Source organism: Aptenodytes patagonicus, chromosome 2 (genome assembly GCF_965638725.1).
Source record: "Aptenodytes patagonicus chromosome 2, bAptPat1.pri.cur, whole genome shotgun sequence".
NCBI classification, from domain to species: Eukaryota; Metazoa; Chordata; class Aves; order Sphenisciformes; family Spheniscidae; genus Aptenodytes; species Aptenodytes patagonicus.
In genome coordinates this window covers 100,270,618-100,298,074 of record NC_134950.1, presented here as the reverse complement: position 1 = coordinate 100,298,074, position 27,457 = coordinate 100,270,618, and the positions used below count along the sequence as shown (strand labels likewise).

Genomic DNA, 27,457 nt, shown 5'->3' with positions numbered 1-27,457 from the left:
CAGCACCACTGCAGATGCGGTAATTCAGATTTGGCATTGTAATATGTTCAGAGGTTGACTTGGCTACCGGAGTGCTGAGAGCTAGGTGCCATTCGCTCAGCTTAACTCTGCAAAGCTATGTTAACCTAACTGGAGAAAAAAAATACATTTTAAAAAGTAAAGCAAGGAAAAATTCTCTGTAGGAAAACAATGGACTTAGCAGAGTGTAATAATTTCATTCCCTAGCCTTTAATTCCCGTTTTCTATGCCTTACTGAACATTTCTCAAAACAATGGCCTTACATAGATCTTCATAAAGTGGCTTGTGCCTACTAAAATAATAAAAACTATGTAATGACTAAATAGGCGTACAGCGTCTATTTCTTGTCGACCTTCACATATTTACCCTGTTCCTGTAACCTGGCTACTTTCTCGGGGTTTATTATTATGTGCAGACAAGCAAATAAGACAAGAAAGATGTTCCAAATTGCTCATCCTGGGAACATCACCTATAAACAGGTTTGAATGTCTGATGGAGAGCCCCAGTGCAATCTTTGTATTTTAAAGAAAGGTAATACCGCTGCGCTTATTTGACAAATGGATCTGGGTCGTGTTTCAATTGTCAGAAGCCAAAGAATATCTATCTCCTTCGCTTCAGCGCTAACAGTGCATGGAAAGCAAAACATGTTCAACTTGTGGCGATCCTTTCAGCGTCTGTGCTTTTTGTAATAAAGAAGCGTTTGCTATGAGATGGCGGCAGGAAAAAACTGCTGCTTTACAGAGTACGAGAAAGGAGCGCTGGCTTCCAAGCCTGATTTTTCAGATGCTGGTGGATTATGTTCGCAACATTGTCCCTGGCACATTTCCAGGAGTCTAATATAGGAAAGGTTTTAAACTTCTTTTGTCTGCTCTTTCCCTTTCCTTTTCCCTTTCCTCTCTCCTTTCCTCTCTTCTCATTCCTTCCTTCCTTTCCTTCCTTCCTCTTCTCTTCCTTTCCCCTAGGAACTGGTAAAAAAGACAATATGTGGAAAAACAACATCTTTATTCTTATCCTTCAGCTGGAATCAGGAAGTTTCATAATTTTTTTTTTTTTAAGAGTGAGATAGACAGCAATGCAACTGTGCGGCACTCACCGGAGCTACCCTGCTTTCAGACCAGCTGATCTGTGCACAGAGCCAGGGCGGAGGTTCACCTCTGTGAGAACGAACTCTGCACAGAACCATGCGGGGCCGAAGGGCCCTGCGGTCCTTGGCCGCCCCTGGGCCCACCTGGCAGCCCTCGGGTCTGCGGGAGCGCGGCTCTGGAGGCCCATCGTTCAGCCCGGCCAGGGGCAAAGGTGGGAAGAGCAGGAGCTGGCACGGGGCACTGCAGCGGCGCTGGAGGGTTTGCTCTTCTGCAGTGCCGGATTTCACTGCTCAATCCTTCCAACACGAACCCGTGTCACCGGTAACGCCGAAGAGACATGATGTTTGTTAGGGGCACGAGCGAACGGCTGCCCGGTACGGGATGGGTGGCGGGGACCTTGGCTGGGCATCCCGGCTGGCCCGGTGTGGCGGGGGAGCTCCCCGGGGGCACCAGCCGGGGTCCGACGCTGCGCACGGCAGGTGCCGGGGCTCGGGGGAGCTCCCCTCGTGCCTTAGGACATCGAATTTCTGGAGAACTGTCACAGGAGGAGACGGACTGAAGGCCAATGGACACGACCACCTCACGCCAGTTTGCCGCTGTGGCTCTCCCAGCTCTCCTGTGCCTTTATCGGGCGTGACCCCCACGTTGCCCCATCACCACGGCCCCTCCGCGGCCCTCCCGTGGGGGAACAGGCGGGTGGTCTCCCGTTCCCGGCGGCGCGGGGGGAGGTACCCCGAAACCCAGCCGCCAGGCGGACAGGAAACCCCGCGGGCCCTCAGATCGCACCTGCGGGGCGAGGGCTGCCGCGGGAACGGCCCGCCCGCCGCCCCCCCCCTACCCGGGGTACGCCGGGCTGCCGGCAGCGGGGCGGGGGAGGCGCCGCCCGCCGTCTCCCAGGGGGCGCCCCGCAGCGCCGCCCGCCGGTGCCGGGGCGGGGCCGGAGCGGGCGGCGGCCAATGGTGCGGCGGGGGCGGGGCGGGCGGTGCAGGAACACCCGGGAGGTGACAGCAAGGCCCCGCCCTCGCCGCGGCGAGCGGGCGCCCGCGGCGAAGATGGCAGAGGCGCGGCGCTGAGCTCCGCGCCGCCGCCCCCCGCACTTGTTGGCCGCCTCTGCCGGGGGAGGGCGGTTATCCCCGCCCGGCCACCCCCCTCCGTCCATTAAGGGAGGGCAGCGCCGGCGCCTCCGCGGAGACGTGTGTGATGGTGCGGGCATGGCGGGGCAGCCGGCGGCCGCGGCGCTGCTGAGGCGGGGGGCGGCTGGTCCCGGCGGCGGCAGCAGCAGCCGTCAACGGGGGCTGCCTCCCTCTCCCGCCCGCTCGGCGGTCGCCTTCCCCCGCCCCGGCCGGCGCTGAGGGAAGGAGGGAGCGCCTCGCCGTGCCGCCCGCCTCGCCTCGCCCCTCGCCGCCGCCATGCTGCCCGGGGTGGGGGTGTTCGGCACCGGCCTGACGGCGCGGGTGATCGTGCCGCTGCTGAAGGCGGAGGGCTTCGCCGTGAAGGCGCTGTGGGGCCGCACGCCCGAGGAGGCGGAGGAGCTGGCCAAGGAGATGAGCGTCCCCTTCTACACCAGCCGCATCGACGAGGTGCTGCTGCACCAGGACGTCGACTTGGTCTGCGTCAACTTGCCGCCGCCGCTCACCCGGCAGGTCGCCGTCAAGACCCTGGGTGAGTGGGGGGGGGCGGCGGGGGCGACCCCGCTCCTGGCTCGGGCCCGGGCTTCGCGCTCGCCTCGGGCTGAATGAAATGAAACCCCACCTCAGCGCGGAGTTTTTCCTCTGCTTCGCTTCTCCCCCCCCCCCCCCCCCCCCTCCTTCCTCCGTTCATTTGGAGAGGAGCTGGCCGAGCCGCGGGTGCCCAGCGCTCCCCGCTGTAGCAGGCCGAGCGCTGGCGGGGCGGCGGGGGACGGCCCTGCGGCAGCCCGGTGTGACACCTCGCATCCCCGGTCCCCGCCGGTGTGGTCCCTGGCAGCAGGCACCCGCCCCTCCGGGATGCTCAGGCAAGCCTGGGCAGGACAGGGCCTGACACGCAGCGGGGGAGGGAGTGGGAGGAGGGAGCAGGTGTCATCCTTGTGAGGGTAAAAAGGAGAAAGTGAGGGTAAAAAGGAGAAAATCATCCTGCCTGCGTTTGGCCGGCGGTTTCCATACGCGCCTGGCAGGGGAGCGGGGAGCTGAGCATCGCTCCCGCGCTGGGGGCACCCGCGCTGCTCGGGGGGCTGGGGGGGACCGGCTCTGCCCCCGGCCCCGGGTCGCCAGCTGCAAACCGGAGAGGGAGGCAGGAAACGGTGACAGCAGAGGAAGCGTTTTTACACCCGAGGCTTAATTAAGATCACGTACAAAGGGAAGGAGGGACTGAGAAAGTAGGCATGCACTATTGCGAGCTTCTCTGGTTTCAGGCGTGCAAAAATGGGCCGCATCTCGCTTTCTCTTAGGCGAGCGTAAGTCTGGGCTCTGCTCTTTCAGCTGCGTGGTCTCTGGTCCTTAAACACTTGTTTTCTGACGGATTTTCCTGGGAGTGCCCTCCGGAGTAAGGAATTCTTAATTTGTCCCTACAAATATAGGTGGGAAAGGGTAAAGGTGAGGGGAAAATGCTGTGAGTCATCTTTGTTGCAGAGCGTGTTGAGGTTAACGAGTCAGGGTGGCTGGTTTGGCTCTGGGGCTGCAGCTATGTAGGCTGATTGCTATCGCTTTCAGCCTCATAAATGTGTGTGGCGTGTCGTAGTGTTACATTGCTACTAGCGTACTCATTAGAATTAGTTACCGTTCAAACGCTGCTAATATCACAGCCAGTTAGCGTTTTCAGCCTTTAAAATGAAGCAGTTAAGGGAATTAAGGCAGTACCTAAAAAAACCTTGAGTATAGTGTAGGCGTTTGTCTGGAAACCTTGCTCAGTGTTAATTTCTGTACTTGGAAATGCTTGTCTTTGAGTCGGAGAATTTGTTTGTCTTTTATAATATACTTTTGACTTATTCCTCAAGATACAACGCTTGCACCAGAAGCCTGACTTGCTTGCCAGAATGATGTGCGAATGGATTTGTAATGTAGAAATGCATATCCCATAAAGCGTAAATGAAAGACAGTATCAAGGTAACAAGGTTTCACGTTTGGCATGCATGAATTTGGTGACAATTGTGTCAGTTTTCCTGTGACACACTCTTCCTGCAAGTGTTGCTTTTGGAAGTGCCCCAGCTTGCCTGTGCTCCTGGAGGTAGAGTCGCGCGAGGTTTCAGGCAGACAGCAGGCATCTGGTGCAAGAACAAAATTTCTGAAATAACAAAGAAACACAATTGGTATGATTTTTCTGGAGGGCTTAAAGTAATATTATGTTTTGGCTCTCTCTGAATATTTGCAGCTTAAAAAAGAAAAAAAATCTGTTCCCGAACATGTGCTGAATTTATGAATGATGCTGACAATTGGTGTAGCTGAGATGTTACTGATAACTTGCTGATGCAATCTGCTAGCAACAGACTGGGGGGGGGGGAAAAAAAGGTGTTTTCTCCCTATTCATTGGTATTGTACCATTCTCAGTTCCCTTTCACCTCTAGTTAATTTGGTTTCCTCCTATTCCCTAATGTTAGTTATTTGCATGTTGCAGTGGTAGTAAGATGTGTGTGAAAATGCATGGAATGGTCATTAAGCAGGGATTAAACATGTTGCAAGGTGATAATGTGCAACGTGATATTTTTTTAGTGTGTTACTTAAAGGATTATTGTTTACAGAAATATCTGTTGGACTAGAAATAACTCTTTCCCCAGTTATTTCAGAGTTAAACTTTTACTGTTAGGTGGTTGTGGGTTTTTTTGTTGTGTGGTTTTTTTTTTTTTATTCGAGCATTGAATCTACAACAATGAAAGTTCTTGTGTGTTCATACAGGTGCAAACATGGGGCTAGAGCAGCGGTTCGCGAACTGCTGATAGCAATACCTGCCTGCTGGCAGCTCCTTCTCCTGGTCCCGCTTGTGCTTTGTGGCTTGGGAACTGCTGTGCCTGGGAGTGATTATTTTGATTTAATCACTGAATTTTCTGTTTTGAGGGGAGGAGTGCAATTGCATTCATCAAGTGGGGGTTTCAAAAGCCTCTGGTAAGCAGGGGCAGTGTTGTATAGATTGAGGAAGGCAGAAGCTGGAAAAACATTCCTTAATATGATAAGGAAAAAAGATAAGACCCACATCCTTCCTTTTTTTTAACTTGATTTTTTTGTTTTTTTTTTCCTCTTGAGATTTCACACAAGAAATATTATGTGGCAGCTAGTGATAGGACATAGACGGGGATAGTAGAGGTTTTACTGATAGATGGAGGCTTCAGGAGGTCTAAACATGATGCCCTGCATTGCAGCAGAAAAGGTTGAGAAAGACATGGGTTATTCGTTAATACACCCAGGTCTGGCTTCCGTGTGAGGGGAGCCATAGCTGGCCTGGGAAGAGACAGGGACCAACTTGTCTTTTGTACCTGTATTTTACTTTAAATTGGCTTGTTGCCCAAAGCTGTGTTTTCATTTGGGGAGGCTTCATTATTAAAAAGTAAAAGCCCAGGGAAACGGTTGGTAGCGTTTCCGTTGCCTGTCTAGAACTGTGTTTACACTGTGAATTTGCAGCACATTCAAATCCACTCTGGCCTATTTCTGATGCGGACTCCAGAGATGAAAGTGGGGTGAAACAGGTGTCCCTGCAGCTGTGTTTAACTCGGACATCGCAATGGGAAAAATTTGGTTGTTTTGTTTTCACTGGTACATCTCACATGTAGGTGTATTGCTGCTTTAAACATATTTTTGGCACAGTGGCCCGCCAACCGCTATTAAAACACAAATGTGTGAATACACGCCCCAGCTGAGGAAGTCCCCAAACTGTGGCTTCCTGGAAGCTGGGGGGAGAAAATGGGAGAAATAGGGCTTTAAACTTGCCCTGTTATCTTTTCCTCTAAGTCTCTGCTGCTCATCTCTGTTAGAAACAGGATCCTGAGCTGGGTCTGACTCTGTACGGCAGTTTTCTTAGGAGCTAGACCAACGTTGGGCAAGTCTCTGTAACAGACCAAGTTCAAGGGAGAATTGGAAACTAGGCTGGTTTGGATGATGACTGAAAGCACGAATAAAACTTGTGGTGTTTTATGTGAAATATGGTGATGGCCTCTGTCACTTTTGTGTGAAAGGCATCAAATTCCCTGTTCGCTTCTACAAAATGGGGCTGATTGATCCTTTCTCTATCCTGCCTCCGGTCTATCCCACTTGCTTAGGAGCTCTTTTGTTTATTGCTGTTTGTACTCGTTCCCTGTAGTTGTGGCGGCTGGGTGCTTGCATAATGCAAAACTAGTGTCCCGACTGACTTGCTGCTTGGTGGTCAAGGAAGATCAATGGTTGAATATTTGGGTAAGCATAGAAAACAGTCCTAGTGTTGAATAAGGGCGTTTTCCCTTCTGGCAAATGTGCCAAACTTTTCAGCTCAGTGAGAAGTGGTCTGCTTTTCCCCTGCCCGCATGCATCAGCAATACAGTCGTATACAGTCTACACAGATGTGTTTGCATACAGGGACTAAATATGTCATCAGAGTTCCTATTTGTGCTCAGCATCAGAAGAGTTGCTGGTACAGACAATGTGACCCTCCACCTAGTTCAAAATTGTCAATGCATGACTTTTCACAGTATAATCCTTCCCCCCTGTTCAAGACAATATGACATTCTTCAGATCCTGACTTAAATGGTTACCCAGTGTGACTAAATAGCTGCCACATCAGGTGAAATGATTCACCGCAGGTGGTGCTGAGAGGTCCTTGATGACATTTCATCTCTAAGTCAAAGGGGAATTCACAGCTATTTCTGTGTTTCTGGTCCTGTTGGTGCTTGACTCAAGTCAACTTGGCTAAAGAGAACTTACTCCCGAGGTTGACATAAATGTTTCTGAGGAGCAAATGTTTTGCTTTTGGGAAGAGTCAAGTGCCAGATGTTTTTTAAAGCATGTCTCTGGAAATGTTACCCTTAATTCTATTAACAGTGGTTTTGCTTACTCTTTAATCTTAAGTTAAGGACAGGAACACTGAGCTGTGTGCTGAATATTCACTGCACGTGTTCACAGCCATGTCTACATAGTATTAATTTTTTAAATGTTTATGTTGTAGTAGTGCATGGTAGGAGTCTATTCTGACTGGGGACTATATAGAGTATGACTTTCCCAGCCCTCCAGAGGTTGTTCCTCTTAAGGAGTACTTAAATTTGTTTGCTGACTGGTGCTGCCTCTATACTTGATTGTGGTCATGAGAGAGCATCTTTATTTAGAGAGAAACGTAAATAGTACTGCTCAGATCCTTACATTCCTACCCCTTCCCAGGAATCATGGGCATTGCACAGGCTCGTGGTACAGGCCTGCTGTCTGGGAGATGTTTGTGAGAACCCCTTGTTAAAGCACTGACAACGTATCTCTGGATCGACCCCTGAAGTCGAGGGAGGAACATCAGCTATGGTAAAGTAATTCACAGTTCTGATGCAATCTCCAATTAATTTCTACGTTCCTCTGCACCTATGCAAATCAGGCAGAGGTTACAGGGTTGTAGCAGTGGATAGAACTTGGTCCAGAGTTTGTAAAGTAGTTAGGATCCTTTGGGATGATATGCTCTATTAAGGGAAAACATTATCGTGATTATTTATTATTAATAGTAATGTAATATCTGTCCTGCAATATTGAGTTTAAATTTGACCTAATAGCAGTGACTTTCAGCAGAACATGCTGTTGTATGTGGAAGGCAGATGACTTTGCAGCATATTAAATGTGAATTATGGTCATCTTATTGCAAAAGAAAAAGTCAGATGAAGTGCTGTCTATCTTTAATCAGCAGAGCTAGCAAAGGCTATGATGCCTTTTTTGCACATATTAGAAAGTCAGTCCAAAGAGCCTGCTAGCAATCGGCTGCAAGTCTTCTTGCTACTTGAGTGATGATGGTATACCATAGAAAATGGCACCTAGCTCTTCCATTGACCTTTTTCTCTCAGTACTGCAGACCTTTAATTCCAGTGTTATTCCTGTAAAACTCTCACAGAGATACTGTGGAATTGGGCCTCCGAGACAGTTAAGGTAAAGAGCGCTGTTCAGGTACCGTTTAGAAAACAAACAAATAAAAAAAAGACAAAACCCCCTCCCTTGTTTACTTTCTGGTCTTCAATTCAAAGGCGTGTTTTCATTTTTCCCAATTGTCCTCTTCTGTCTGAAAGTAACCACTAGTTCTGTTGTTGCAGTGGTGGCGTAGGTTGGGAGCCCAGTATGGACCAGACTTGGGATACTGGGGCACTAAGCTCATACTGTGATGACTCACCGAAATTTGCCTAGACTAAGGAACAGCCAGTTGTGACTGAAGCGGTTGTATTAAACCGTGTTAGGCATGAAGACCATCACTGCGATCCTGTATCCGGTTGGGTCAGTTTGTGTTGCTGCAGTTTCCTCTGTGCTGTGTTTTAAAACAGAGTGCCTGGCCTCGGGGATCCCAAAAAGGCTGCAAAGATGAGTTGCTCTGTTGCTGTCTCTGGACCAGCGTGGGCAGCTGAAGCAGGACGGGCTGAACCTCTTGAGCACTGCTGTGGGTCTAGTCTGTGCTCACTCAACCAGAGGTCATAGTGCCATGGAAAGTAGCAGTGCTCTCAGTTTAGGCAGTTATCGCCCTCTGTCACAGGTTACCATGCCCTGTAGGTGAGTTGGCTGAAACAAATGTGTGCCCAAGCCCTCAGCCGCGCTGCTTCTCCCTGTGATTTAAATGGCAAAATGTGATGCTGGAGCACGGATGCCCTTCCTTCCATCTGCTCGGCTGCCGGGGGCTTGGACCTTCGGCACAGGAGCAGCAAAGGAAGCGAGAGCAGTGCTGGCCACTGCTGGCGTTTGATCTGTCACACTTTGTCAGGCAGAGCCCATGTCAGGGCAGTGATATTTTGATGAGAAATCTGTCTTTTAAATACACGAGTCAGAGGCGCTTTTGTCTTTTTTTTTTTTAAATCTTTATGTAGGCAAGTCCTTATGGCCTTTATCTGTTTCACTGCACTTTGAACGCTATTCTTCTTGCACTATTCTGGTCTTACATTGGTGTTAGCAATGGTGGCAAATACAGCTATTTTTCCTACTGTCTGTGGTACTGGAAAAACTCAACCATTCAAAGACTAGTGCATACTAGTGCTATTCCCAGCGCAGGCCCTTCCAGGGCATCCTTGTCAGTGTTAACAGCGATGCACTGGTGTTAACAATGCTGTAATGTCTTGATTTGGTGTTGAAAATGGCTGAAAGAGCTAGGTAGCTCTCCTAGGTGTGGCTTCTGGTGTGGCTGATGAAGATTTGACTAATGTGGTGTTAAGTAGGAAAGGGCTGGAAATAGTAAAATCATCTCCCATGAAGAAAGCGGGCATTACTGCTAAAGGTGCAAGTGTGCATGTCTAGCTTTGGCTGTGCTAGTGTTTCTCTTGCTGGCACAGTTAGTAGAGTGGCTATCACATAGACAGCATCTTGTGCAACTTTTTTTGGGCGAGCCATTTTTTGTTTAGTTGGCTTACCTGCTGTTCTAAACTAAAGGCTGCTAACAATTGAAAACAAATGCATTGTGAAGACACTTTTTTAATTCAAGTGGCAGCTCAACATTTTGCACAGTTAATCAATTCAGATTAGAGAAAAATGTTCTCAGTTATGTTAAAAGAGGATTGTAAAACAATGGCTACACACAATGCGCCAATATTTTTAAAATGGGACAGGTGTGCCATGGATGCTGTTACACAAACAGAGAATGTGTAGCATAGCTTGCTTCTATGAGAAGATGAGAGAAGGTCCTGATAAAAGGTGTGTTTATATTGTTAGAGCTGTGCTCAGCCTAAGTATTGTAGTTACTTAACTTCTGGAGTAAATTATTGCATCCCTAACTGGTAGGGCTGTATAGCATGTAAAGCAGTGGAAAACAGATCTTTTATTATTATTATTATTATTATTATTATTATTATTATTCTCTTGCATAGCTTTGTGCCTTTGTTCTGACATGTTGTGGCCACCGTGACACCTGGTATGGTACTGAGCTGTCTGATCCCGCTCCAACAGACCTTCCCTCCATGACTGCCTTGTTGCTGGTTGTTAGGACTTGTGCTGCTGAGCGCTCAGTGGTGTAGGTAAAGGACAGCGGACTTTGAGTGGGAGTTCTGCAGATGAAGGACTTAGGTCCTGCTTCTGTTCTTCCAGGTTTTGGAAGAATATTAAATAATAGGGGAATTAAGGAAGAATGTATAGATAAATGTGGGGAAAGGAAAATATGTTGGACTAAATTTTCAAGCTTCCCACTGTTGCCTCTTTTCTCTTTTTTTTCTTAAAGCCCGCTTATTCCCGAGATTGACACTACATGACAGATTTGCTGTATGACTCCAGACATGCATAGTTGAGCACAGCCCCTGATGGAGGCAGGGTAAAAACTTTGCAAGATGCTAAATACATTGTTCTGTCTGCTTTTGTTTGAGAACTAGGTAAAGTATGTTGAAGCATGTTACAACTTACTGTCCTCCTCTTTGTATGTGCAGTAGATTTTGCCCATTTAGCAATAGTGGTGGCAAAGCACTGAGGATGAAAATGGAGTTAAATTTGTAAGACGGCCAAGATTGGTGTTTTTCACAGGCCAGTGCAATGCAACAACACCCTTCACTGTTAATATCAGTTTGCCACAGCGTTATCCGGAGTTGCTACGAATTGTTCTTGTTTCCTCAAGCCACCAAAGCAGAAGTGTTTACCCTATTGCTTTTTGTTTATTATTCATATAATAAACTCTTAGCTCATAAGAGTGAACTGTCCAAGTCAGGGACTTAATTTGCAAGGTCAGCGTGCATGCAGGTAACAAAATTATTTCAGGTCTTAAGTCTTGATTTAAACAAATTGATTTAAATGGCTGTGTAATTAAACGGGAACAATCCCTTGTGTAGGTTTCCTAAATTGATTTAAGGCCTGGTCTGCACATAGATTTTTGTACCGGTGTAATTATGACTGCAAGGGGTATGATTTCTTTAATGTAATAATTGCTGTGTGGCCATTAGAAGTCCAGCTGGTGTGACTCCTGGTGTGAACACTGTTCTGCCAGCATAATGGCTTCTGTACTTGGTACAGGTTATTCCCGCTCCTGTGCAGGCATAAATTGTCAGTTGCATATACATTTGGAGCATTCAGCTGGTATAAATGTGTCCATGTTACTGGTGTAGTCCAGCTCTAGTTATATTGGTACAGCTGTACTCTGTGTAAGGTTGGTTGATGTATTAATTTAGGTGGTTTATTGTTGTGAACACTGGGAGAAATCCTGCTCGGCTTTTGGGTCACTCTGAGTTTGGAGGCCTTTGAGCAAAAGTCCCCAAAAGGTCTAAAGAGTTTTTCTGTGTTTGTTCAGGAGCTGGCTATGCTAAAAACATGGTAGCGAAGAGCAGAGGAGGCTGGGCCTCGCTGCACTGCACAGCTGGCACTGAACACCAATGTCAGACAAGACTCTTGCACCTGGCAAGTGTAAGCGTAATCATCCTTGAGCACTGCGGATGCCTCTTATAGCTGCACCTCCAGATGGCGGAACTGGCATCCGGGATAGCATAAACACCAGATCTTATTAATACACAGGACTGCAATCTGACCTACGCGGTAACAGGAATTTTAGGGAATTGTGGAGGATGAGAGTTTATCCCCCCCTTCTCCTTTGGAAAGAGATAATAGCATCCTTTGTTTTAGCACAGCCAGGGCTAATGATGAAATTTATTATATATCAGGCCTAACTCCTAAGTATGAGCATGGTGAAGAGCACAGAAAATGAGAACACGGTGTGAGGAACTTGGTTGGTAGTAATATAAGAATAAACATAATGATTTAACACAGGGAGTAAAATTACTTTCATCATTTGCTACTGTGCCAGAGTTTAACCTCAGGGTGAAAACCGGTGCCTTCAATTCCATCGCAGCAGCAGTCACATCTTTAGTGAAGCAGATGGGGGTGAAAAAAAGGTAGCAACTTTGTTTTGCATTCTGATGTTTCCATGGCTTTTATCAGCAATAAAGACCCTTGTTTTGGCACTTCCTCGCAGTGAATGTTTGGCAGTCTCTAGCTCTTCCATCTGGCCAGTTTTTGCCAGGAAATGCCCAGAAGGGAGGTCATGGTTGAATTAAATACTGTCTCTAGGGTACTAGGCTTCACATGGCTAATGAGAAGCCTTAATATAGAGAGCTTTTCAAAATCCAAATAGAGTCAAGCAAGGAGAGAGAACTATAAAATAGTAGCTATCCTTTCTGGGCTGGAGTCATGTTGCTTAAAAATGTGAAACCAAAGGTTAGACTGAGCACTCAGAATTCTTTCTCTTGGTGTCTATACATATGGATTACATATAGTTCCATATATGTATAAAAATTTAAAAAAAAAACATTAAGGTGAAAAATACAGAAATTAAAAATTCCTGGAAGTCCCTCCCCTTCCTTCACTTCCTCAGCCCATAAAAGACAATGCAACTGTTACTGTTTCATGTAGGGATAGGAAAGGGGAGAGAGAATAGCTTGGAGAACATCTGGAACAGTTGCAGCCAAGCTTGTGCACATGAAAATAAATTCCAGAAACGTGCCTGAAAGATGCATGTAAAAGCTCGGATTCTGATCTCACTTGCTCCACTGTAAATGCAAGACAAGCTCTACTGGATCAAAGGAAATAGTTGAAATTTATGGTGATGTTACTGAGAACATGTGGCACAAAAGAAAAACTAACCACGCAGCAGGGAGAGGAGCCTGGTCTTGCAGATCTGTGTCGTCTCGGCAAAGGCATCTCTGTCAATTTAGGAAATGATTGGTGGGAGTCTTGAGACACAGTTCTGCAAATCTTTGCTTACTTCAGTAGTCTCCTTGAAGGCAAGATCCTCGATTCCTTACAGGGAATATTTGTCAGGCACAATAATTCATGTAAATAGGAATTTGCTTGCAAACTGCTTTTGTACCAGTTCACAAAAAAAATCTGAAGATATAGCTATATCTGTGCAATTCCACAGCTCGATACGGTTGTGCTTGTATAACATGTTACGGCAGCATGTCTGCAGGAATAAAAAATAACATGGAAAATATTTGGAGCGGAGGTGCTTAGAAACATTAGCCATAGCCTATGAAAGTCTATCACTAAACGAGCGTGACGGAGCTTGCAGAACTCTTTTGTGACTTGCTGCTTGCTTTGAAGGAACTTAACAATTTAGTGTTGTGAAAGATGCTTCGTGGTTAAACAGTATGAGATGCCCTGATAAAGACTCATTTCTTGGGCAGAGCGCTAAGCAGCACTCCCCGAGACTAGTTTGGAGAAACAAGATACAGTGTTATGCAAATATATGAGAAGGTGTCCTGAATTTTGTATCCTTGATTAACAGGCGTGACTCATTATTCATGTTGCTGAAGAATTCTGCTTAAAAATCTGTGTCATGAGATGCTCGGTTTGCAGGGGTGACATCTTTGCTAAAATAGCCAAAGTACATTTGGACATGGTCTATGACTATTGGCATAGCCTGAGAGAACCATGTAATGAAATGTAATTCTGGCTATAATTTTTGCTGGACCCCACCATCTAACCATTAGGAAAAAATACTTTGATGCATTGTATACCTAAAATGAGGAAAGTCTCTGTTCACAAGCTATCTCACTCCTATCTCATAAATGCTGATCTGTTTGCTTGTGAGATGCGATGCTAGCTAGCAGATTTATTTATGCCTTTGATTATAGTGCTGTCTCGCAGCTCTTCATATAACTTTAATTGTGTTGGTACTGTGGTTGTCGTTTAAAATTACAGATTTGTTCACATAGGCGAAGGTGATCCTTCACAAAGCCTGATGTGCACAGATGTTTCAGCAGCTGCTGAGACCAACCTGCTGCCATCTGTGTGCAGAGAGACCCGACCCCTCATGTGTCAGGTGGGGACAAAATTGTTGCATTATACCCTTGGCGTATGTTTGATGAGACTCCTGTCTGCTCTAAGCAAGAGTGGCATGATGAGAATAGGGTTGAGGATTTCTGTCCTGAGCTTTCATTCTCTGTAACGTAGGTTGTGTATTTTAATTAGGTTGCACTTACCTGCCTTCCCGAAGCTGGTTTCATCTTTCAGGGCTCCCAAAACTACAGATTGGGGGTGGGGGAGCACAGGGCGGTTAGGAGACTTGCTGAAGCTTGTGTGGGAAACTGGTGACAGGGACAGAAGCTGGGTCTTCTGACGTCTGCTCTTCTGTTTCACCATGGCACCCGCTGTGGCTGAACGTTGTTGTGTGGATGGTGGTCGACAAATGTGTCTGAGCTGCTGGAAGAGGACTGATCTCTGTCACTCTGGCCAGAGCTTTTCCCTGGATGGTTGTGCAGGTGGTCTAGAACCAGGGTGGGAAGAGAGGAGTGGGGACAGTGCAGGGAAACCTGATTCCCAGTTGAAAATAAGCTCTACGCTTCTCTTGTTGGTGTCCCTTTTTAATGTGTACGGGGCAGCTTGTGAAGGAATTGCAAGGGCTGTTGGAGTGACTCCCTTCTCCAGGGAAGATTCATGGCTGGGATTGAGTGATCCGTGGCTGTGTCAAGTTTGAGGATTGTATCTGGCACTGAATATTTTGTGGGTTATTAATGCAAGTAATCATCTTTCCAGTGTTGGAGCTTTATTTAACAGATGCTGCAAAAATCTTATTAAGCCAGCTTGCTATGACCAGTGATGGCTCAGCAGCTGGCAGACTTGTGTATTTATTTTTAATGAAGTATGGAGTTTGTCTTTAGTGTATGTTATGGCCCTCTGCATGGTGGGAAACCCTTTTCTTTAGCAAACAGGCAGGGCCTTTCCATGCTGACTGGAGCAACTGCCTTTTTGGAAGACATATAACAACATACATGTAAGTAACGTTGGTTGCAAATACAACCTTGAGCATCGGCTTAAGTCGATGGGAGCAAGTTCAGATTTGCAGCTGCTGTCAGGAGGTGCTCAAGTGTAAAAAGATACTTAATATCAGGTCTGGACATTATTTTTTCAGTCCCATAGGCTGCTTGCCTAGGGCCTCCTGCTTCGGGCAGAATCATCTGAGAGCACTGGGTGAAAGCGAGTAGGGTGCTGGTAGCTGCTGGAGCTGTCATGTGCCATCTCAGCGTAATCGTGCTTGTAAGGAACTTGTGCTAGATGGAATTGCAGTGTGCGGGGCAATGTCTTTCCCTTTCTGGCTACATCTGCATTTTAGTGCGTTTCACCAAGTTGGTAAATAGGCGGGGTATTTGAAAACATTTCCTTTGCTTGGTGCTCAAAAGAAATTTGTGGGGTGATGCTCTAACTGCTGAATTGGATTTTGGCAAATCGTTAAAGGTTCCTTGAAGAGTCTTAAACGTAATGCAACAAGTGTGGTATTAACTGGCCTTGTGAGCTCTTCAACGTAATGAACAAGGAGTGGATTTTGAGGCTTTTGCTTACTTTGGAGAAGAATTACTCACATCTCCCTTCACTTGAAAAGGGTGCATGAAAAGGTTAACAGTACAGGAGGTGCCAACGCTGTAAAGTTAATTTGATAGCATAGAAGTATAAAACTTTTTTTGTGGGGGGTTTTTTTCCTACTAAAGAATATATTTTACCAAGGCACTGAGGACATGGCTTTGGCCCTCTATTTGAGAGGACTGCGTGTTTTCAGAGTCCTCCTAGCAGATAGTATCCATGCTGATAAAGTTTCCTGGTTGGAAGCGTCAGGTGTTTGCACCGCAGCTCTGGACCTGGGCAAGGATGATGGATATTTCTAGGTTTTTATAACTGTCTGTCTGATCTAAGCATGCTAGCCTAAATTCTGTGTGGATTGTGTGGTGCTTACAGCTGGGAACTCTGAGTGTAGGAACCAAGCAGATCATATGGATTATACTCTTGTGATTGTAATGAGTGTAAATATATGTATGTATTCTTCATCTGTGTATCAAAAATCTCTAGAACAAACTTCGGATGGGCTTGTGCTGCGGCAGTAGGCTTGTAAAGTTGCTACAACTGTTAATGCAGGAAAAACTGAGACTATCATATTCTTCAAGTCCTGCCAGCAAATAAAAAATATATGAATTTGCAATTAAGTATTGTTCATGGAATACCTACATCTAGTAATAAGATTACCTTTTCAATCTCTCCTTTCCATCTTTTTCTCTCTATCTATTCTTTTATTCCTGGGCTTGCCTGGCACTGTAAACCCTGTTAGGGCCTGAAACTAATATTAGGGAAATTAAAGGTGTGGGTAATCATGCTACTTCAATTTGCTCACAGCAGACAGTGGGTGTAGTTTCTTGAAGAAAAAAAAAATGGCCACAGTGAAAGAGAAGTCAGAAAATTAGCTTCAGACTAAGACTCTGTAGCTCTGATTGGAGAACTGTGTACCACAAGCCTCTGTTATGATTTAATGCAGCTGTGCTGTCCCAGTCTCTAAACCTGTAATTGTAAGACTGAGAGATGGATTGATGAGGACAGTAGTTAGGATATTAATTAAAATACCATGGATGATGTGGGGAACAATATGCCTTATGTGCTTTATTTTAAGGAACTGGAGAACAATTCACTCAATGCCGTGAGTTGTCAATCTTGGGTCTTGTTTCTTCTTTTGAATGTTCAAGCAACTGTAAATTGCTTCACAGGGTGCAAGATAGTGGAAATCTGGGACCCTAAGTCAAAACAAGGTATTTATAGTCAAATGTTCATTTTGGTAGGATTAAACTACTCTTAACTGGCCTGTTGCTTTTCAGGCAGGCAAGCCAGAAAAAAGACCTGTGTGGAGTAATCTCAGATTTGTCTCTAGATTTCCTAGAAGAATTTAATCTTTTGTGTTCATGCCAGTATCTCCCTGTGTGCTCATGCAACTCAAACTCTTCCCCACAAAATTGTGGATGCAGTTGGTCGTCTTCATTCCTCCTTGGGATTAAATTACACAGAGGTGGAACAGGTAAAGAACACTTTGGGCAGCTGGGGACAGGAGTCCATGTGTCTCTGGTTCCCAGTTTCACAGATCCTAGAGCCCTTAACACAGCTGTGAAAATCCTTTTCTCCTGTGCTTTTTCACATGTCCCATGAGAAGTTTTGCAGTGACAGGAAAACTCTCAACGCTGTTGATAGCTGCAGGTGTCGGAGCCCATTGATTCAAAGCACATCAACAGTGGTGAATGATCGGATGCAGCGTTAGGTTGCAGGGCTCTTCCAGAAAGTGAGATGTCCTCTTGATTAGAGGAGGAGGAGGGAGGTGGATGTGTCATAAAATCTTGCCAGTCCTCACCTCAGGCGTGTTGCACACTGTTGTCCTTGTGGACTGACTCAGTACAGTAGCGGGTGTTTTGAGTTGTGTAGGAAGGAGGTTATCCGCCTGGGCAGGGTAGGACCCTGAGGCAGCTCATCCCTGTCTCTGTTGGTGAAAAGCAGTGGAATAGATGCACTTGTCCTGTAGGCAGTCAGTTTGTTAGCCATCAGTGCAGAGATGACTTTTACTTGGTGGGAGGCACCCAGGAAGACTCAAGCAGGTTTGCTTTCAAGGTCAAGTGCTAAAAGATCCACAGCCCTGAAGAACTTGCTGTCTCTGAAATTTTTGGTGATTCAAAATCTTCCAAAATTGGCCCACAAGAGTTTGATCAGTAGTAGGAGTGTGTCAGGGCTCCCAGGCGTGACCCTAAATGAACTTCCATGTGCCTAAAACCTAAAGACTTGAAAGCCTTCTGATTTGCTACTGGCAGAAAAGTCATCTGTTTGAAGTTGCTTTCTGTCCAGCAGTTGTTGTTTTGTCCAAAACTCCCAAAGAAACCAGTAGAAACTGAATGCAGCATTACAAGAAATGGAAAGCCAAACCCATTTGCTTGCATTGTCTCGGCACTTCTGTGAGATGGAAAAAAGTGGCCAGACCAAGGGGTTTTTTTAAGCAAATACTTTTTTTTTTGGTAGTGTAGTGCTTGCTTTATGGCTGATGCCTTGTTGCCAGGTTTCATCTCGGAGCAGTTTTTATGGTTAAGCTGTAAATACTGGGAGTTGGATAAAGAGAGTGGAATTTGTGATAGAAATGTGCAGCGGGCCATAGCTGTGCCATGCTGCCACTGCTGTCTGCACAGCAGCAAGCTTTAGGCAAATCAGACAATATCGTATTGATTTCTGCGCGGCTGATTTTCTTACATTGGGTGGCTTGCGTTTGGCTTGTTACCTTCATTTGGAAGCAGTGCCAAAAAAGGAGACTTATGAGGGGAGGAGTAGCGTGGGCTGTTGAGTGGTTGAAGTCCTGAATTAGGGGTAGAAACCACCAAGTCTTCCCTCCGCCCCCCCTTTGCAGGAGCCAGATGCTTGCTGCAGGTTCCTTGAATGTAGTGGCAATGTGGCAGGCCATGCCCAGCTTTGTGTTGAAAAGGCGTAGTGTTCTTTTGGCATTTCTTGTCTTTGAAAATGTATGCTTGAAAACACCAGATAACATTTGCTTGGAAGAGGAGGATGTGTTTCAGTGAGATGATAAGAGGGGAGGGGCTCCTCTCAGGGGCCTGAGCATGAGACACCTCCCTCATTAGAAACAGCAGAAAAACAGATGAATACAGAAAGTGGAAAAGCACCCGTGATGCTGACAAATTTGGCCTGAGGAAACCAGCCGAATGAAGGCCAGCAGGGGAGGGGATGGGAGAGAGCCAGAACAGGAGGGAGTGAGTGTTTAATGCAGCAGGCTGTGCTGCTGTGATCGGGCTTGCAAAAAACGGAAGGGTAAAGAGTGTGTGGCTGGGTGGTTGTGACTGTGGCTCTCAAACTCCCTGCCTGCTGTGGGCTGCATTCCACATCTCCCTCCTCTTGCTGGGCTGTGGGCTGCTTCCCTGGAAGGGACTGGGCAGCAGTTGCCCCTGGACGTGCTGCGGGGGGCTGCTGTGGTGGTGGAGGCTCCCTGGCAGCAAGATGCAGCTGGGAGGAGCGGGCTGAGGCAGGACCTGGAGTGGTTTGCATTGCACTGGGAAAGGGTGAACTGGGAGGGATGCTGGGCCGGGGGGAAGGAAGACATCGTTGACTTTGGTGGGAGCTGTAACATCTCCAACACTAAGATGCAGTGAATTAATGAACTCTACTTGGAAGTGAAAGTGCTAGCCACACACTTTAGTGGTGAAAAAGGTTAAACAAAGCAGCGTGTTCCCTTTACTGTCTTTTCTTCAAGCTAGCTTGAACTTCCCAGAGAAGGATGCTGTCAAGATGCTCTCCCTGTGGAGGTGAACTTCACAGATCAAGACTCTGAGTGGAGAAATAAAGCAACCTGTCTGGCACTGCTGACTCCACACTGAGTTATCAAGCCATATTCTGGTCAGGCAGAAAATGCTTTGGGCACCAAATGCAGCAGCTTACTGAGAACATCGCTGTAGGGGTGAAGGATGGAAAATTAGCCTTCCTTTAGAAGAACAGGAAGGCAAAGAGAAGTTAAGCACAGTTATAGGTTTTTGTTTATTAAACAGAGATGGTGAATAGCTGTTTCAGCATCAGTAAGCCATGAGACATTTGATGAGAGCCTTGTTGAATAACTTCAGAAGTTTTTGCCAAACACAGTAAGGTCTGTTTGAAGTGACCTGTGATGTGTCTGCGTGTGGTATACCCTCACATACTTGCAAGTATGTGAGCTGTCATCTTCCCAAGTTGGTTGCTGAAATGCACTGTAGACAGGCAGCCAGTGTCACCTAGCCTGAGTTCAAGCTGTGTGTAGAAAATGGGTAAAAGCCTGTTTAAAAATCTGGACTTCGATGTTTTTGGGGAGGGCCTCAGGACAAAGCTTTCCTCCTGTGCTCTGGGAAGGGAACAGTGCTGGTCAGAGCTCTGTCAAGGCTTGCTCTTGGTTGCTGCTGTGTCACAACCCTGCCATCTGCCTTGTTTTGCTGATGCCACCCAGCTCCTGTTAGCGAGGGCTGGTAAAGATAGATACGTATTAGTCTCACCTGCACTACAATGCTGTCTGTTTTGGCAGTGGTTCACCTGCAGTGTATTTCAGTTGTGCAGCAAGCATTATGGTTAGGTGGGCACAAACTTATTTGCTGTCATGTTTGGATGGAGTTAAATGCCCCAATGGTAAAAAGATGCTGTTAACAGCATCCCTGCAGTCGTCTTCATTGTTGAGAAACAGGCTGAACTTTCCTAGTGCATGCAATACCTGAACATGCTCCTGGCAGCCCCACAAGTCCCCAGCCGGTGGCTTGTAGGCAACAAATTGCATGTCGGTGTCTTCACAGTGATCTGTGGCTCTGCCATGCCCAGGTGGAGAAGGATGGCAAACTAAGTGGTGCTTTTATTTGCTCAGTGTTGTTTCTTCTGGGTCAGGCAAGGCTTAAGATTATTCGTTGGCTACATGCGCAGGGCTTCGTGTCTGGAGGGGGAGGAGAGGGGAGGAAGAAGGATGTTTAGGTCCTAATGAATCCTTCTTGAAGCTCTTATTTGTTATCAGTCTCCAGAGTGGGAATGCATGACAGAAATCCTCTGCTTTCTCTTTTCCCGGGGCAGTATTTCTGCTTTGTGAATTAAAGGGTATGGCTTCAACCAAAAAATAGCACCAGAAACACAGCTGTGAGGATGTGAGTGATGCTGCTTCTTAAGAAGGGTTAAAGGTACAGTGTTACTCAACCTGAGGTCTGTGAGATAACAGAGTCTGCAGATATATACCTTCCTCTAAGTGCAGGCTATCAATCTGCAAGGGGGAAAAATGCAGTAAATTAGTATTTCAGGCTTAACTTAATGTTTATATGGCTACAGATGACACAAATGCAGGACCAAGATACAAGACAGCTCTTTTCTTCTTTTTTTTTTTTTTCCTCTCCAGAAAAGCTTGGTGGTCCATGGATTAAGAATTGTTGAGAACCTTTTGCTTGTAAGTTATAGCTAATTGTTGTCCATCTCTCACCCTGTTCACAGCCCACACTGGCACATTTCTGAACACTAGGCTTGAAATGGAGAGCTAAGGGAGCTGTCACTGTGACTTGCTTGACTTGGCCCAATGAACAGCTTAGCCTTTTCCTAACATGGCTATTTCTAGAGTTTGCATGACTTTGTATAGTTGAGCTATGTTTTTCTTGTCCTGGCTTCTTTTTATGCAAGTTTTTCTTGTGAAATATTTTGGATTAGATGAGATTTACAAGGAGGAATTGACATTACATTTCAAGGTTTGCTTTTGCTATTGCATTGGTGTACTGACATCATATCCCCTGGGGTCAAACCTCTGGGCTGAGAGCCAGTATTTAGAAAGACTTTATTTTTTTCAGGGTGGAGGAGTATTTTGTAATTTCACCCCCTATGAGTTCACCCTCTCCCTCTTGCGCTGCTTGTTCATTATTTCAGATTCCACCTCTACGACATGGAGGAAAAGGCTGTTTTAGCCCTTAATGTGATACTTCGTGCTTAACCATCTGCTTAGAAGGCATTGATGATACTACATGCAGCTCGATCTCCTCCTGACTCACTTCTGAATTGCTGGTACATCCCTATATGCTGTTAAGCCATCTTTGAACCTCACTATGTCACAGCAATATACATGAGGAGTAAATCTACTGAAGTCAGTCAAGTAGTACCAGCGTGAAACTGGAGTGACCAGAAAATCATGTCTCCTTTCTTCTGGATTATGTATAGCAGAGAGGAGTGAAAGCCTCAAGTGAGCAGAGAGAATTTCAAAAACAGCTTTTTGATTTGCCTACCAAAGAGCCTGGCCAAGTATACTGAAAATAATTTCAGAGACCACAAGCTGATTTGAAGTGGGTCCCTGGAGTTGCATAAACAGATGGTGCATTATTCATGAGCTAGCTGAGCGTTTGCCCTCCTCCAGTGGACTGGGACATGCAGAAATGTGCTTACTTGTTTCACCTGGTTGGCCCTTTGGGAAGGGTCCACTCTTTGCAGAGTGGAGTGGAGAGCAGAGAAGGCTGCTGATATAATTAGGCTGATTTGCACTGTGACTTAGGAGTTACGGGAAGTCCATATGAATTCACTTATGACTTGTTAATGCTACGTTTGCCAGACAGATCAATGGGAATCAAAAGTTTGAGGCACACAAAAGCAGTGCAAAAGGGAAAGACCGCCTAGGCACAAGTGTACCTGTGCGCTAACCCCACGGGCTCAAACACATCTCATCCTTGTATCTCCTGTATCTCACTTGTAGAAAACAAAAATAACAGTGACTTTCATTAGAAGCTGTTGATCATGGCCTCCTTCAGTGTATTTCTGAATCATAACCTTGTAGAAAGCATACCTCACCCAGCAGGAATTCAGCAAATCCAATAACAGGCTTATGATGCTGGATCTGGTGTGAGATGTTTCAGCTCAGCTGACCGTAACCTGGCTCGAGAGTGGAGGGCTGTCCTTGTTTGTACCCATGGCTATGACGTTCATGTGGGATGTGTTTGTGGAAGAACTGGGTGTTGTGCGTGGTTTCTTCTTGAAGCACCTTGTCACAAGGGAGTTAAGTAGACACAGAAACATGGACTTGGAGCAGCTGACGTGGCCACAAAACAGATACTGGTTGGTGGCCATTGCCAGTTCCCTCATGCTGTGTTTGTCGTTCCTGCACGTTCCACTTCTACTTCTTTGGTAGCTGCCCTCCTCTCTGATTTTAATCCAGCAACAATGCTAAAATGACACTTTCTTCCTTTCCCATCCTCCACTGCTTACTTTACCATCTAAGCACTGAGGCTACAACAGTTGTAATGTTAATGTACCGTGAGCAAAACCTACTAAAAATACTGTGATCAGACAGAGAGCAGATTAATGTTGTCACTTGAATGTATTCTGCCAAGTTTTACTTACTGTTACGTGTGTAGCGGTGGATGTTTTAGCTGGCACAGATGTGCAATAATGTTCTTAGTCCCAGGACTGCCCTTTCTTGTAATAGTCACAGTTCATTACAAAGGAATAAGTGTTCAGAGAGAAAGATGGCATAATCATGGCATACTGGAAGAACTGGTCGTATTACATCTTTGGAATAAGCTGCTGTGGATTCATCATGAAAACAACTATTCAGGTTTGGGTTTGTCTCTGACAGACAAACTCTCTTATTGTGTCATATGTTCATAGCCATTTGAGACAGACAAAGCTGTTGAGGTCACCTAGGCAATCTCCTGCACAGAGCAGAGTTTTCCTGACAGCGTATTTTTGTGATATATCTAATATTTAATATTTTCCCTGGTGGGGATTCCACCACCTTCCTCAGAAAGCTGTAGTTCACATTGATCTCTCTGCTGGAAGAGGTACCTTTGTAGTCAAGGCTAATATTGTCCTTTCTCAATTCAATCGCATTATTTCCATGTAACTCCAGCTTTTAATAATTTAATGACTTACCTTCAATCCTTTATGTCCTATTCTTCGGATTCACATCTACCTGTATTAGAGATTTCTGCACTGGTGTGTCATACCTGTCTTTCAGTGTGATTAATGAAATTATGTGAGTCATTAGTAAATGGAGAATCTTTTGAACTGAATTCAGATGTCATTAAAATGCATCAGAGGGTTAGACCATCGGGATAGAAAAGCTTGGAGTTGGGTAATCCCCCAAACCAGTTTCCAATTTAAGTCATATGCAAATGGTGTAGTAAAAAGCAGAAAAGCTGCTTTCATGATGTTGTGGTCGCAGTCCATCTGCTGGTCTGATGGGTCGCAGTCCATCTGCTGGTCTGATGGGTCGCAGTCCATCTGCTGGTCTGATGGGTTGTCTGACCACACAGGATCTAAACCGTTTAAAGCCTGCAAAGACAATGTTCAATGTGTCAGCGGTCACTACTGTAGAGCTGGATAGATCAGAGAAGCATGCACAAGAAAATTGTAATGAGTTTTCTCGGACCTTTTGGAACAACTATGTTACCAAGGGGTTGTGTTTTCACTCTGTGCTGCTACAAGTGGTCTGCAGGATGTGATGTGCTTTCACACTGCGCTGTATGAAGGCAGTCTGCACGATGGTGCTGGATCTGGCATGCCTGTTGATCACAGCCATATCAGATAGGTAGACAGTAGCTGTGACTTTTCTTTTTCAGCTGTGATTTTTTTTTTTCAGCTCTTCGGTGAGCAGCTCAGTCTATTCATTGCAAGCCTGCCAGCAGCTCTTGCCGTTCAAGTGGGTGATGTTCTAGCAGTATTTGAGAGCTGGTGGAAAAGGGTGATGATCAGATGCAGTCAGTTAAAAACTAGCATACACTTTACAGAAACACTTGTTCTGTATCCTGAGCTGAAGCTGAAATTTCACAGCATCAAGGCAGAACAGTCTCATGGGGGGGATAGTGGCCTTTTGGAAAGCTTACTTGAATGTTAGATGCACTGAGTGGGCATGTAAGCTCTGCATTAAGAAACTCAAGGATTTTGCTATGTCAGGAAACCCAGGGGTGGACACGACCTTTTGAACGTAGAGGTCTTGTTAGTGAACATGTTGAGGGTGTTACAGAAATACAGCTAGAGTGGATGGGATTATGTTGAACGTTAGTATGGTAGTATTAGACCCTGGGGATGTAAAGGTGTACTGCCCAGGTTGTATCAACACATTATAAAATATATGTAAGGCTGTAGCTGAGGTGCTACCCCATGGGGGGAGAGGCTCCCTCAGAAGAGCTCCCCTTGGATGCTCTGCTGAGCTTCGTGGGACAGTCTCTTCTGTCTCTGTAAGGTGCTGTGGGAGACCAGTCTCACAACTTAACAAAGTTAGGTTACCCATCCTGTGTCAATGACTTCAGCTGGCAACTGTCTTCCTCTCAGAAGGGTGGCTGAGGGCTGCTGAGTATGGAAATTGAAACCCCCATACTTTGGGGTATTTGGCCTCTTCTGGATCGGATGCACTGATGTGAGTGCTGTGGAAGAAATCGTAGCTGCTATTCTGTTCAGGAGCAGGATATGAGTCTCTGGGGATGTCAGTCTCATGCTTCCACCAGCCTTAAATTCATAGAACAGTAAAATGCAATTGTTGTATTATGAGACCCAAATGTAATACATGAAGAATATGTGGCGCTTTAAACCTGTCTGGTTCATACAGAAACTCATGTATAATTCACAGTCTTTGTAAATATGTCAGCTTAATGCCTCTCTGGCACCTATCAGCAAGGCTCTGTCTCCCTTGGGTTAGTCAGACCTGGCAGCTTCTGAAACCAGACCCTGAACTGTGTGACAAATGGTGCTGAACTCTGAACATTACTGAATAACAACTAGTTTTGAATTCAGAAAAAAAATAATTCTTACAATCAAAGCCATTTTTTGAAGTTCTTAATTGTCTCCTTAGTACAATTTTAAATCTTTATCCTTGCTATGATGGGGAAACCCTTTGCTTTTTTAGTAGAGCAGGATTACATCTAGGCATGTACACCAGCACCAAGCTTCGGTTATCCTTTCCTGCAACACATTATGTAACACTTCTGGATGTTAGTGGATTGAAGTTGTTAGCCATCTGATCTTTCAGATGTTTATTTGTAGTTTAATATGTATATTTTCCTTCAGACTGTAGCTCACATGCAGGCTTCTGAATAGGAGTCACTTGCTAATACGTGACAGTGCACAAGGTGCAGAAATGTGTCATGCCACAAGTCTCTTGGTGACTGGTATGATGCATGTCTACTTTTCGTTAACTGAATTGCCTGTATTCTGTGGGCAAATTGACCTGCACTTAGGTAAAGCCTGTGAGAGTGCATGATCTGGTGTGCTCGGTGCTTGCAAGCACTCCTTTCATTGAGAGCATTGATCTTTCAAGTAATCCATAGAGATCAGCGTTCTTGGTTCAGTCACTGCTACTCAGAGGAGAAAATTAATTCCCAAATGTACCCGTAGGCACTATGAAAATAATGTTAAACAACAACATATTTTACTCTGGATCAGTCAGACGCTGAAAACTTTGAGAGCTGTTGGGCAGTAAATTGCTAAAACACACTGGTCCGTGGGATGCTAATGTAGCCTGGGCTGGAGCCAAAGTCCACAGAAGTCTAAAGAAGTTGTCCAGTGAATTTAGCCTGCTTTGGACTGGGTCCTTGGATGAGATTTTCAGCAGCAGTGCTCAACTCCATTGACCCTAAGTGGGAGTAGAGAACCCAGTGCTGAGCTTTCCTGGCCTGCTGGATTTAACACTGTCTGTGAGTGATTTAAAAGCACTGAGGGGAGGAAAAATAATCTGCATTTTCAAGTCAGGTACAGTATGTATTCTCTCAAGAGCTGGTTTTACAAGTGACTTAAACTCAGCTATAAAGCTCTCTTTACCACGTGGCTGATGTAAATTATTTTCCTCCATGCAGATGTGCCAAACCAGGGGCAGTGAAAGGTGAGTCTGCATTGCTGAGCACAGCTTTTTGGCTGCAGCTGGGAGCCCTCTTGGGGAAACTTAATGGTTGTCTGAGAAGGGAGCTAGAGCAAGAGATTTTAACATCTGGAAGCCCTCTGAGGGCACTCTACTCCTTTTCCTGAGCTCTGTTTTTTTCTGCTGTCTTCAGGATGCCATTTATCATGTTTCAACAGCCAGTGGAAGGTGTGTGGCAGCCTTCATACCCTGTTGTAGGGCTTCATGGTAGTTCTTTATTCTCTCTTGAATTCCTAGAATTCCTCTCATTGGGAAACAGAACAAAACCTATCTATAATAAAAACAAGAGCAAGTCTTCCTGCAAATACAACAGCATGAAAGGGGGCTGCTCTTTCCCACTGAGGCTATCTGAACCAAGCAGCCTTTCCCCTATCACTTTCAAAGCCCTTGATTTAAGGAAGGGGAGTGATTACTCAATCATTAAGGATAATGGCTATTTACTTTTGGAAACAATGGACTTAAGCCACAAAAAATGACTTAATTTTCAGTAGTGCATTTGCCTTGGAGCAAACTAGCTGGGTTTGGGATGGAAGTGCGTACATTATCTTCATGAGGTGGTTAAAAAGTGACCTTTTGTTCTAAGATAAATGACCGATGACTTTTTTTAATCTTGAGGACTGACGTGGCCCCAAGCATGGAAATGTCAGGCTAGAAAACAATGCTAGCATTTAAAGTAATGAGCACAGAATAAAAAAAAAATATTTAAAAGCTTATAATGATTACAAGTTGTCAGGCTTACCTGAGACAGCTTGCTAGGTTTTCCTGTCATGACTTTGCATATGTTAAATGTATATCTTTGCTTTGTCTGCAGTAGGATTTTGCCATGTAGTCATCAATAAGTGGAAAATAACTCCTCCTGTTTCATAGAATCACAGAATGGTTTGGGTTGGAAGGGACCTTTAAAGATCACCTAGTCCAATCCCCCTGCTGTGGGCAGGGACATCTTTTACTAGATCAGGTTGCTCAAAGCCCCGTCCAACCTGACCTTGAACACTTCCAGTGATGGGGGATCCACATTTAGATGTTTAGATGTATCCATTTGTTACAGAGTAGTTAAAATGTGCTGAGACCTGTGTAGGCAAGGATAATAGAGTGTAATTAGTGTATTTAAAAATAGG

General features: G+C 45.6%; 1 protein-coding gene across 1 annotated transcript in view; it reads left to right on the top strand.

Annotated features, from left to right (window-relative positions):
* The first annotated feature begins 2,311 nt into the window (after positions 1-2,311).
* The window catches only part of GFOD1 (Gfo/Idh/MocA-like oxidoreductase domain containing 1), a 75,830-nt gene continuing 50,684 nt past the window's right edge, over positions 2,312-27,457 (top strand). Inside the window, exon 1 of the mRNA XM_076330557.1 lies at positions 2,312-2,765. Within this exon, the coding sequence (XP_076186672.1) occupies positions 2,513-2,765 (253 nt within the window). The 5' untranslated portion in view covers positions 2,312-2,512. The remainder of the gene's footprint in view (positions 2,766-27,457) is intronic.